Genomic DNA, 12,717 nt, shown 5'->3' with positions numbered 1-12,717 from the left:
AGAAAACATTTGACCTCTGTCATTGCCAACACAGGATATATAACAAAGTATTGAGATGAACTTTTGATATTGACCAAATACTTATTTTCCACCATAATTTGCAAATAAATTCTTTCAAAAATCAGACAGACAATGTGATTGTCTGGATTTGTTTCCACATTTTGTCTCTCATAGTTGGGGTACCTATGATTACAATTACAGGCCTCTCTCATCTTTGTAAGTGAGAGAACTTACACAATTGGTGACTGACTAAATACTTTTTTGCCCCACTGTATTTTTTTTTCATTGGCAAATCGTAAACTATTTTAGTTTTTACTTTTTAGAATTTTTTGGAACCTGACTACCAAATGTTAAGAAGAACATTTCAATGTATATCTCTATATACTGTCTCTCCCCCTCTCTCTCTGTATCAGTGACGATGCGTCCATTAAGGCTGCATTCACAACTGAGCGTAGTGTCTTCAGGCAGTAAACTGTGTGAATTTACCACAATTTTGCTGCGGTTTTTGTGGAGTTTTGCCACGATTTTGTGCAGGGCAAAAGGTCACCAATGTAAAAAGAAGAAAAATGCCCAAATCTGCCCGATTCGAGCAACGAAAAAGGGTCCGGAACTTGTTTGAGCTTCAGGTGTTCGGCTTCAGGCGACTCAGAGTGGAGATGTGAACCGTCTCCATTGAGAATAATAGATTTTTTTCCCCTCTAGCATTTTGTCGCTTCAGTCTTCAAGCTACAAAATGCTCAGGTGTGAATGCAGCCTAAGGGTGCACAGACGCCGCCCCCTCTCTCCAGCCACCTTCCTCTATGACTAATGGATAGATTCATGCATTGCATGAATTTATCCATGGCCGCCATTGCCACTGCCACCCCCTATTCAGGCGGCCGCCACCAGAATTCCAGCAGCAGGGGTGTTTTGAAGCACCTGATTAGAGCCATAGGCTCTAATAGGCTCTAAAAAAAGTGAACTCAGAGCGCAAAGCATTACGCTCAGAGTCCATCCAGGTGTGTTAGAACAGCGAATGAATATTCACTTTCCTAACACTGAACCGCCTCTCTGCCAATCAGGTGCGCTGCATTTTGATGCCTATCAGGAAGAGGGGAGGAGAAGCATTGAGGACTCAGGAGCCGCTGTCTGACTCGCTGCAAGGTCCCACAGCGCACAAGGGGGGGTTACAGTGGCAGCATTTGTTGGGGCACAGTGGCTGCATTTGTTGGGGCACAGTGGCTGCATTTGATGGGGCACAGTGGCTGCATTTGATGGGCTCAGTGGCAGCATTTGTTGGGGGACAGTGGCAGCATTTGATGGGGGACAGTGGCAGCATTTGATGGGGGACAGTGACTGCGTTTGATCGGCACAGTAAGGAGGCAATTGATGGTATTTTATTTCTGAATTTTTCAGTTTGTTTATGCCTCCCAAAAAATTTTGAGCACCAGTCAGCTCTGCTCTGTATACTGTATCTCTCTGTATTATACATACACAAAGTTTGTGTGCATATATATATATATATCTTATGGAAAGTACATTAAAATGAATTATTTAGGCATGTAAATTTTTTACTCAACTTTGTGCTTTGCAACTCCAGAACTTGCACACATCATGCTTAAATGTGATTGCCTTGGGGAAGAACCTATTCTTTATACACTATACTTTAGTGAATTTTAGTGTTTGAAACTCTGGATTTACACCAAACAGCCAACATAGTTTCATGCATTCAGCTCAATGAAGCAGGTTTTACTATTTTAATAAGGTATATAGTCCCAGGCTCCAGCCATGATGATGATGCAGGATCTTCCTTCCTTCCTCCTCCTCGGCTCTGTTCTGCTTCATCTCCGATGCTGCGGTGGCCACTACACTGACTCCCAGGCCAGTCCCTCCTCCCTCAGAAGAACTCAGAGCAACACATTAAACTTACACTGCTCTGGCTGCGAGTCACTGTCAGAATCAGTCACTTGGCGGCTCCCTGGGCTGCCTTCCTCCTGTCCTGTTGTTCACTGCTTTTCCCCCGTGACCCACACCCACGTGCACTGCCTGCCTGGGCCGTGGTGGGCGGCTGTTGCACAGACAGAGAAGAGATTACACAGCAGCACTCCACTAGAGTGGGTGGGGCTGCGCCCCCGACCGGTGTTGTAAAATTTCATGCGACCCGTGATTTTCGCTCACCCCGTCACTTCCGGTGAGGCTACGTCATTCGCACAGCTGACGGCGGGCCTTTACTGCGCATGTGTCAATCCCCTGCCCTTAACAGCGCATGCGCTGTAGATTTATTCTCACGGTGGAGAAAAATTATAGCCTCGAGTGGGCGGAGACTTGCGGGTGGGCGGGCGGAGCTGAACAGATGCTCAGGACGTCAGCAGCAGCCCCGCCCACCCTAATAACATGCCTCTGAATATTAAGTGGTGGTGAAAAATCATACTCAAGTGGGCGGAGATTTTCTCCAGGCGGAGGCTTCAGGAAAATGTCTCCGGAATCAGGGACAGGTGTGAATAGAGACGAGTCCTGGAAGATGCTGATAAAAGGGACATTGGTGGAATGGAAGGGGTTTGGAGAGGAGGTGGGCAGAGGAGCTGTTTTGGTCTAAAGCAGCAAAAGAATCACAACTCCCAGCAGGTGAGGGGGGGCTGAGTTCTGGAGCTTGTGGGCTTTGCTGGGACTTTGTAGTTCAGTTCTAGGTGGAGGAAGGATACACAGAGCATGCTGGGATATGTAGTGCTCCGGTGTGGGGGAGGGGACATGCTGGGATATGTAGTGCTCCGGTGTGGGGGGACGGGACATGCTGCGATATGTAGTGCTCTGGTGTGGGGGAGGGGGACATGCTGGGATATGTAGTGCTCTGGTGTGGGGGAGGGGACATGCTGGGATATGTAGTGCTCCGGTGTGGGGGAGGGGACATGCTGGGATATGTAGTGCTCCGGTGTGGGGGGACGGGACATGCTGCGATATGTAGTGCTCTGGTGTGGGGGAGGGGACATGCTGGGATATGTAGTGCTCTGGTGTGGGGGAGGGGACATGCTGGGATAGGTAGTGCTCTGGTGTGTGTGTGTGTGTGTGTGTGTGTGTGTGTGTGTGTGTGGGGGGGGGGGGGGGGACATGCTGGGATATGTAGTACTCCTCCAGTGTGGGGGATAATGTATAGATTGATGTCGGTGTCCCCGTCTCATCTCCTTCCTGTCTCCTCTCTCAGGCACCATGCTGTACGAAATCTCCAGGATCATCCAGGGCGGCGCTGCCGTCTGCCGCCACGCCTCCACCGCCGCCGCCGCCAGGGTAGAGCATGAACACCTATTCCCTGTGAGTACTGATTGGTTGGGGGAGGGGTTAACCGCCTGGAGTGTCCCCAGTGGGGGAGGGGCATGCCACCTAATGTGCGCGCTCTGCTGCCGGACGGAGCCCCATAGACACTATGCCTCTCTGGATATAAATTTGGATACATTTGTAGCCATTCGGATGTATCTGAATCTCGGAGATGAAATGGTAACACATTTTTGTTGAAATTTAATTTACGTTCATCGTTTTCTCACCCATTCCAAATTATTTATGTACGACTTGGATTCGGATCGTTTGGGGGGAGGGGGAGAAACAAAAAGGTCAACCGATTCGAATCCTGTGTCAAGAAATAGCTGGTTGCTAAAGGGGGGGGGTGGCCGCCGCCGCCTCCTTAACAACCAATGAGTCATCAGCTGTCAGCGGGCTTCCCTACTGGCTGAAATGTAAAACACCCCACCCCCTTTGTGACATCAACAGCCCAGCGTTACCTGGTTGGTGATGTCACAGGGGCGGGGCCACCCCTTAGCCATGTAAGAACCGTCGGACATTCAACAGCGTGGAGCGTTCGAAAGGGGTTTTTATTTATTTTTAAATTTTTTGGGGTGGAAAGGGTAGGGGTACTACGTACCTCATACTCATTCACATAGTTGGAGGTAGTGTGGGATCTGGGGGGGACTCCTTTGTTTTTTTGCCAATACCCCCCCCCCCCCCCCTTTCCTTGCCTGCCCCCCGGTCTGCATCGGATAAGGGCCTGGGGGGGACTTTTTATTTACTATTTTTGATCTATGTACACCATACTCATTCACATAGGTGGGTAGGGCGGGATCTGGGGTCCCCCCCCCACAACCACCAGCCAGGGTTGTTGGAAAGAGGCCCTTGTCCCCATCAGCATGGTGCTTAGGGCAGGGCCCTGGTATGGTGACCTGGTATGGTTTGGGGTGGGGGGGCACTTGCTCATACACCCCCCCTTCCCCCTTTCCTGGGTTGCATGCTTGGATAAAGGTCCGGACCCCTATGCTTTTTTTTTTTTTTTTTTTTATTCCTCTTCCCCATCGGGGGGGGGGGGGGGGGCTGGTGCCCATGCAGGGTTGGTTGTTGGGGGGGGGGGGGTTTGTTTTTTTTTCCAGGATTTTCTATTGCCAGCACTCATTTGTTTTTACGTTTCAGCTGTCAGTGGGGAATCCCGCTGACAGCCAACGAGTCGTCGGTTGCTAAGGACGTGGCGGACGGCGCCCCCAGCCCGATCCTTAGCAACCAGCTATTTCTTCACACAGAATTTGAATCATTGATCGTGTGGTGTTTGTGTTTTGTTTTGGGTTTTGTTTTGTATTGTTTTTTGTTTTTTTTATTTTTTGTTTTTTACGAGTTCAAATTGTTTTTCAAAAAATTGTGGAATCCGTCAGAAAATGAATAAACAAAATTAAAATTTTTAACTAAAATTCTGAAACCAAAATTTGGTAACGTAAGAAATTTGAATGTTCTGCACACACCTCTAGTGCCGCTCACACCCTGACCGCGGGACGGTGATCGCTGTCAGTGGGAGGTGATCCCAAACATCTGCTTCCTATAGGCTGAATATCCACCAAAGACTCCACCCAGAATGTCTTCTTTTTAACCCTCCCAATCATAGAAAAGCCAAAGCGAAGGGCACAGGTCTGACATCTGTTTATTTATTTATTTTTAAATCTGCAGGCCGCCCTCCAACCGCGGGACTACGCCGTGCCCAACCCCACCTGGAACCCCGAAACCAAGAGGCTGTACGAGGAGCTGAGCCGAGACCCGAGCTGGAGGAGACTTCCCTCCTACGAGGAGTTCGCTGGCAGCAGATCGAGTACAAGAATAAGAATAGTGTTTGGCTGTGGTGGGGGATGACATTAGAGTGTAAGCTCCTCTGGTGACCTCTGACCTCCTCCTGTACAGGTATGAGCCTGGAGGCCGACGGGGAAACTCGTTTCTTCACCAGGAACCTGGATCAGGAAGGAATCGGCTTCGAGTATTGTATGTTCTATAACGAGGCGGAGAAGAGGACAGTCTGCATATTCCAGCCCGGGCCCTATCTGGGGGGCCTCGCAGGGTGAGCGTTATTTTCTTTTTTTTTTTTTTCTTTTTTTTTTTCTTCGCAGAGCCTACCCTAACCAGAATCCTTTGGTTCCTCGGGCTCTCCTTGTTCTCCTTCCACCTCTCGCGTCCCCTCTTGCCTTCTTCTAGGTACACACACGGGGGCTGCATCGCCACCATCGTAGACTCCACCGTGGGGGCGGGAATTGTAAACGGCATCGGACCGGCTATGACCGCCAACCTGAACCTCGACTATCGGAGGTAAGCGCCCAGGGGGGAGAAGAGGACCTACCTGACACTACATGGTTGTCAGGAGATTGTACAATCGATGGCCGGCGGTGATGATGTGGTAGTGACAGGGGAAGAATAATATTGGGGAGACTCTCGCGGGGGGGGGGGGGGGGTAGGAGTTGTTGATGTTCTGAAGCTGTGATAGCAGAGAGGTGTAATGAGGTTCTCTTTGTGTCTGTAGTCCGATTCCTCTGGGATCCACAGTCCTCATAGACAGCCGAGTGGAGAAGGTCGACGGTCAGAAAGTCTACACCAGATGCCAGGTCCGCAGTCATGACAGCGCTGTGCTTCACAGCGAGGCCACCGGTGAGGACTACTGCTGGGAAATCTTCATTCTGTAACTCCATTCCTTCCTCTCTTGTCTCTCCTGTCACTCATCTGTGGTTTCTGATCTGTCGCTCCTGTCATTGCTCTTCTGTCCCTCCTCCTCTGCCATTCCTGTTTCTTGTCTGCTGTTCCTGACTCTGCTCCTTTGTTGCTCCTCTGCCGGTGCTGGCGTTGCTCCGCTGCCATTCCTGTTTCTTGTCTGCTGTTCCTGTTGCTGCCCCTCTGCCATTCCTGACATTGCTCCTCTGTCCCTTCTTGTTGCTGCTCCTCTCTCCTTCTTGTCTGCCGTTCCTCTGTTGCTGCTCCTCCTCTGTCTCTCCTGTCATTGCTCCCGACGTTGCTCCTCTGCTGTTCCTCTTCATTGTCTGCTGTTCCTGACGTTGCTTCTCTGCCGTTTCTGTTATTGCTCCTCTCTTCCTCTGTCATTCCTGGTGTTGCTCCTCTGTTGTTGCTCCTCTGTCCCTGCTGTTGCTGCTCCTCTCTCCCTCCTTCTCTGCCGTTCCTAGCATTGCTCCTCTGCCATTCCTCTTGTTTCTTGTCTGTTGTTCCTGTCGCTGCTCGTCTGCCGTTCCGGTCGTTGCCAATCCTGTCATTGCTCCTCTGCCATTCCTTTTTGTTTGTTTCTTGTCTGCTGGTCCTGACACTGCTCCTTTGTTGCTCCTCTGCTGTTCCTGTTGCTGCTCCTCTGCCATTCCTGACATTGCTCCTCTGTCCCTCCTTGTTGCTGCTCCTCTCCTTCTTCTCTGCCGTTCCTCTGTTGCTGCTCCGCCTCTGTCTCTCCTGTCATTGCTCCCGACGTTGCTCCTCTGCTGTTCCTCTTCATTGTCTGCTGTTCCTGACGTTGCTTCTCTGCCGTTTCTGTCATTGCTCCTCTCTCTCCCTCCTCTGCCATTCCTGGTGCTGCTCCTCTCTCCCTCTTTCCCGTTCCTGGCTTTGCTCCTCTGCCATTCCTCTTGTTTCTTGTCTGCTGTTCCTGTCGCTGCTCCTCTGCCGTTCCTGTTGCTGCTCCTCTTTCCTTCTCTGCCATTCCTAGCGTTGCTCCTCTGCCACTCCTGTTTGTCTGCTGTTCCTGTCACTGCTCCTCTCTCCCTCCTCTGCCATCCCTGTTGTCTGCTGATCCTGTTGCTGCTCCTCTCTCCCTCCTTCTCTGCCATTCCGGTTTCTTGTCTGCTGTTTCTGTTGCTGCTCCTCTCTCATTCCTCCTCCTCCTCCCTCCTCTGCCTTTTCTGTTGCTCTTGTTGTTGTTCTGACAATTTACACTTTTTTTTTTCTCTCCTCCAGCTTTGTACGTTATGTTGAAGTCAGGAGAATCTGAAGCCCGACTATAATTTGCACATCTCAGACCTCAGGAAATGTTACAGATTCTGTTGGTTGGCAGCTGCACTTTGTACTGTAATGTATCCTGTCTGTCACTAGAGGGCAGCAGATCCCGTACCATAGAAACCCTCCTGGGAGAACTTTTTTATAATGTACTCACCGCTCTCTTGGATTGATCTTTTGTAGCGGTCCCTTTTTTCTAGGTGCAATGACCTCAAACCCGCCCCCACCATGTACCCGTTTTTGTACAGCCCTGTTCTTTGACTCCTCCCAACCAAATGTAATTAATAATCGTTCATAATTATTGTATGTGACGTTTATTTAAACTGAATAAATACAGAAAATATTTTCACAGCATTTCAAGTGTTGCAAATACCTTCATTGTATCTTCTTCATCCTGGGGACCGTTCCTCCTCTCGCTTCATCCTCGGGACCGTTCCTCCTCTCGCTTCATCCTGGGGACCGTTCCTCCTCTCCTCATCCTGGGGAACATAACTCCTTTTGCCTCTTCGAGGGAACCATTCATCCTCTCTCCTCATGCTGGGAACCATTCCTCCTCTCTTCTCACCCTGAGGACCATTCCTACTCCTCATGCTGGGGACCATTCCTCCTCTCCTCTTCTCACCCTGAAGACCATTCCTACTCCTCATCCTGGACACCATTCCTCATCTCTCCTCATCCTGGACACCATTCCTCATCTCTCCTCATCCTGGAGACAATTCCTCCTCTCTCCTCATCCTGGAGACAATTCCTCCTCTCTCCTCATCCTGGAGACAATTCCTCCTCTCTCCTCATCCTGGAGACAATTCCTCCTCTCTCCTCATCCTGGAGACAATTCCTCCTCTCTCCTCATCCTGGAGACAATTCCTCCTCTCTCCTCATCCTGGAGACAATTCCTCCTCTCTCCTCATCCTGGAGACAATTCCTCCTCTCTCCTCATCCTGGAGACAATTCCTCCTCTCTCCTCATCCTGGAGACAATTCCTCCTCTCTCCTCATCCTGGAGACAATTCCTCCTCTCTCCTCATCCTGGAGACAATTCCTCCTCTCTCCTCATCCTGGAGACAAGGATCCTGGATGAGGAGAGAGGAGGAATTGCCCCCAGGATGAGGAGAGAGGAGGAATGGCCCCCAGGATGAGGAGAGAGGAGGAATGGCCCCCAGGATGAGGAGAGAGGAGGAAGGGTCCCCCAGGATGAGGAGAGAGGAGGAAGGTTCTCCAGGATGAAGAGACACAAGAAAGGGTCTCCAGGATGAGGAGAGAGGAGGAATGATCTCCAGGATGAATAGAGACAAGAAAGGGTCTCCAGGATGAGGAGGGAGAGGAGGGATGGTCCCCAGGATTAAGAGAGGTATCTCCCCAGCTGGACACAGACACCAGTTCAACCTAACAATGGTTATCCCCATCTTGTCCATGCCATGTACAATCACCCCCCATCCTCTCCATGCCATGTACAATCACCCCCCATCCTCTCCATGCCATGTACAATCACCCCCCATCCTCTCCATGCCATGCGCCATCATCCCCCATCCTCTCCATGCCATGTGCCATCTGTTATCCCCCATCCTCTTCATGCCATGTGTCATCATCCCCCATCCTCTCCATGCCATGTGTCATCACCCCCCATCCTTTTCTTTGTTCTTCTCCTGTTAGACACATCCTGAGCCCGGAAGTCCCATCTTCTCCCCCATACCTGAAACTAGACAAGAGAAGTTGGCATTGTCCTCCACCTGAGGCTGGGGACCCCTGAGTTGGTGGACACTTTGGGGGGGGGGGGGGGCAGCCTTGTATATGGGGATTCCACCATTCTATGGATCGGGGGCCCCTGTATATTGTTCTCTGCAGCCTTGTCAGCCGGTCCCAGCCACATTGCTACCCATTAATAGACGCTCACAGACCAGCACCTGGTAGAGACGTGGCAGGAGGGACTCCTAAGGGTGAGTGATGGCATGTAAACCTGCAAGACCTAGTGAACCCCTAGAAGAGTGAGTGTGGCTCCACCCACCATATTCTGGGGTCACCGATGAGTCCGGACTCCATATTCTGGGGTGTGGGGTCACCAGTGAGATCAGCCTCCATATTCCAGGATCACCAGTAAGCCCGGCCTCCATATTCTGGAATGTGGGGTCACCAGTGAGATCAGCCTGCATATTTTGGGGTCACTGAGTCCGGACTCCATATTCTGCACTGTGGGGTCACCGCTGGAGCCAGCCTCCATATTCTGGGGTGTGGGGTCACTGGCCTCCATATTCTGGGGTGTGGGGTCACCGGTGGAGCCGGCCCCCATATTCTGCACTATGGGGTCACCGGTGTAGCCGGCCTCCATATTCTGGGGTGTGGGGTCACTGGCCTCCATATTCTGGTGTGTGGGGTCACCGGTGTAGCCGGCCTCCATATTCTGGGGTGTGGGGTCACTGGCCTCCATATTCTGGTGTGTGGGGTCACCGGTGTAGCCGGCCTCCATATTCTGGGGTGTGGGGTCACCGGCCTCCATATTCTGCACTGTGGGGTCACCGGCCCCCATATTCTGCACTATGGGGTCACCGCTGGAGCCGGCCTCCATATTCTGGGGTGTGGGGTCACCGGCCCCCATATTCTGCACTGTGGGGTCACCGCTGGAGCCGGCCTCCATATTCTGGGGTGTGGGGTCACTGGCCTCCATATTCTGGTGTGTGGGGTCACCGGTGTAGCCGGCCTCCATATTCTGGGGTGTGGGGTCACTGGCCTCCATATTCTGGTGTGTGGGGTCACCGGTGTACCCGGCCTCCATATTCTGGGGTGTGGGGTCACTGGCCTCCATATTCTGGTGTGTGGGGTCACCGGTGTAGCCGGCCTCCATATTCTGGGGTGTGGGGTCACTGGCCTCCATATTCTGGGGTGTGGGGTCACCGGTGGAGCTGGCCTCCATATTCTGGGGTGTGGGGTCACTGGCCTCCATATTCTGGAATGTGGGGTCACCAGTGAGATCAGCCTGCATATTTTGGGGTCACTGATGAGTCCGGACTCCATATTCTGCACTGTGGGGTCACCGCTGGAGCCAGCCTCCATATTCTGGGGTGTGGGGTCACTGGCCTCCATATTCTGGGGTGTGGGGTCACCGGTGGAGCCGGCCCCCATATTCTGCACTATGGGGTCACCGGTGTAGCCGGCCTCCATATTCTGGGGTGTGGGGTCACTGGCCTCCATATTCTGGTGTGTGGGGTCACCGGTGTAGCCGGCCTCCATATTCTGGGGTGTGGGGTCACTGGCCTCCATATTCTGGTGTGTGGGGTCACCGGTGTAGCCGGCCTCCATATTCTGGGGTGTGGGGTCACCGGCCTCCATATTCTGCACTGTGGGGTCACCGGCCCCCATATTCTGCACTATGGGGTCACCGCTGGAGCCGGCCTCCATATTCTGGGGTGTGGGGTCACCGGCCCCCATATTCTGCACTGTGGGGTCACCGCTGGAGCCGGCCTCCATATTCTGGGGTGTGGGGTCACTGGCCTCCATATTCTGGTGTGTGGGGTCACCGGTGTAGCCGGCCTCCATATTCTGGGGTGTGGGGTCACTGGCCTCCATATTCTGGTGTGTGGGGTCACCGGTGTAGCCGGCCTCCATATTCTGGGGTGTGGGGTCACTGGCCTCCATATTCTGGTGTGTGGGGTCACCGGTGTAGCCGGCCTCCATATTCTGGGGTGTGGGGTCACTGGCCTCCATATTCTGGGGTGTGGGGTCACCGGTGGAGCTGGCCTCCATATTCTGGGGTGTGGGGTCACTGGCCTCCATATTCTGGGGTGTGGGGTCACCGGCCTCCATATTCTGCACTGTGGGGTCACCGGCCCCCATATTGTGCACTGTGGGGTCACCGCTGGAGCCGGCCTCCATATTCTGGGGTATGGGGTCACTGGCCTCCATATTCTGGGGTGTGGGGTCACCGGCCTCCATATTCTGGGGTGTGGGGTCACCGGCCTCCATATTCTGCACTGTGGGGTCACCGGCCCCCATATTGTGCACTGTGGGGTCACCGCTGGAGCCGGCCTCCATATTCTGGGGTATGGGGTCACTGGCCTCCATATTCTGGGGTGTGGGGTCACCGGCCTCCATATTCTGGGGTGTGGGGTCACCGGCCTCCATATTCTGGGGTGTGGGGTCACCGGCCTCCATATTCTGCACTGTGGGGTCACATATTATAAGATCAAAAACAGGCAGTGGTAAAAAAAAAAAAAAAAAATCTTATAGTAAGTGCATATAGTGGCTCTCCTACTATGTATATTCATTGTGGCCAAAATTGGTGTGTTTCTTGCGTAGGACCGCTGAGCCTTGTTGTTCACAGCTTGAAGCCATGATTTTTCTTCACCAGTGAAGAAAATCTTGGGGTGGGCGGGGACGTTCTCACCATCTGTTCAGCTCCGCCCGCCCACCCGCAAGTCTCCGCCCACTCGAGGCTATAATTTTTCTCCACCGTGAGCATAAATCTACAGCGCATGCGCTGTTAAGGGCAGGGGATTGACACATGCGCAGTAAAGGCCCGCCGTCAGCTGTGCGAATGACGTAGCCTCACCGGAAGTGACGGGGTGAGCGAAAATCACGGGTCGCATGAAATTTTACAACACCGGGTCTTCAATACACATTACACACATACAGGAGGAGAGAGAAGTGTGACAAAGGGGGCGGAGCTCCGCATAACGACTCCACCCATCCCCGACATCAGAGCTGTGATTTGACAGCTCCACTCACTGTCATTGTGCGCACAGACCCATTGCAGGAATTTTTCTGGGGGGGGGGGGGGGGGCAGTATTTGACAGGACACTGTACATCCCCGGCTTGCCCACCAATCTCTGGCTGTGCGATATGGATGGTCACACTGCTGAATACATTAACCCGGGGACAAAAACAGGGACAGACATGGTACAGGGACTGTCCCCGGAAATCGGGGATGTCTGGTCACCCTAACTTAGGGCATAACACTGGATTGCTCAGTTTAAAATGCCCAGGTCTAGTTTTTGTCCCAGTCCCGGCCTGTAATCCTGTGACATATAATGTGACATAAATATGGGACAGTGGTCCCAATACAAGAGAACCCCCCCTCCCCCAGAGTGGAGAGGTTAGCTCCGAGAGAGAGAAAACTAAACAGGGACCCATAATGAGTGACACGGAGAACGATACCCACAGGGAGTGGAAGGAGGTCATTTGTCACCATTGGGATGTAAAGTCATCTGAACCTGCGTTTATTTTGTACTTTTTTTAAAGTGATACTACACGCACTCTGTTTCATTTGCATTGTCCCTCCAATTACTGTATGTGGATGATGGCACTGTAATTATTTTACTAAAAAAGTACTGTTTTCCTAATCAATATATAAATGTCACATGACCCAGATCTTTCCCAGCCTGTCTGCAAGGAAATATAAGTAGGAGGAGCTTCTAGTCCTCTGCTGCTGGTCACATGTTAAAAAAAAACAGCCTTTGGAATACTGAGTAAA

The 12,717-nt window shown here is 52.1% G+C and overlaps 1 protein-coding gene across 1 annotated transcript; it reads left to right on the top strand.

Moving 5' to 3' along the window:
• Positions 1–2,270: 2,270 nt before the first annotated feature.
• On the top strand, positions 2,271–7,627 carry LOC143957689 (acyl-coenzyme A thioesterase THEM4-like). The gene is made up of 7 exons (XM_077467384.1): positions 2,271–2,474; positions 3,179–3,285; positions 4,954–5,092; positions 5,182–5,335; positions 5,470–5,580; positions 5,792–5,916; positions 7,219–7,627. The coding sequence occupies exons 1-7, from the start codon at positions 2,453–2,455 to the stop codon at positions 7,263–7,265; spliced, it is 705 nt and encodes a 234-aa protein (XP_077323510.1). The 5' UTR covers positions 2,271–2,452; the 3' UTR covers positions 7,266–7,627.
• The last annotated feature ends 5,090 nt before the right edge of the window (positions 7,628–12,717 follow it).

The sequence above is a fragment of the Lithobates pipiens genome, unplaced genomic scaffold, assembly GCF_037356315.1.
Source record: "Lithobates pipiens isolate NorthernLeopardFrog02 unplaced genomic scaffold, aLitPip1_a1.2 Scaffold_54, whole genome shotgun sequence".
Lineage (NCBI taxonomy): Eukaryota > Metazoa > Chordata > Amphibia > Anura > Ranidae > Lithobates > Lithobates pipiens.
Note: the sequence above shows the minus strand (reverse complement) of the source record. Positions and strands in the feature narration are given on the sequence as shown.

What these genes read in the sequence shown, in the direction of transcription:
- LOC143957689 (XM_077467384.1), top strand. Translation starts at nt 2,453, where the DNA reads ATGTCTCCGGAATCAGGGACAG. An exon ending in TATCTGGGGGGCCTCGCAGG is followed by an intron (nt 5,336 to 5,469) that starts GTGAGCGTTATT and finishes GCCTTCTTCTAG; the next exon opens with GTACACACACGGGGGCTGCA. An exon ending in CTGAACCTCGACTATCGGAG is followed by an intron (nt 5,581 to 5,791) that starts GTAAGCGCCCAG and finishes TTGTGTCTGTAG; the next exon opens with TCCGATTCCTCTGGGATCCA.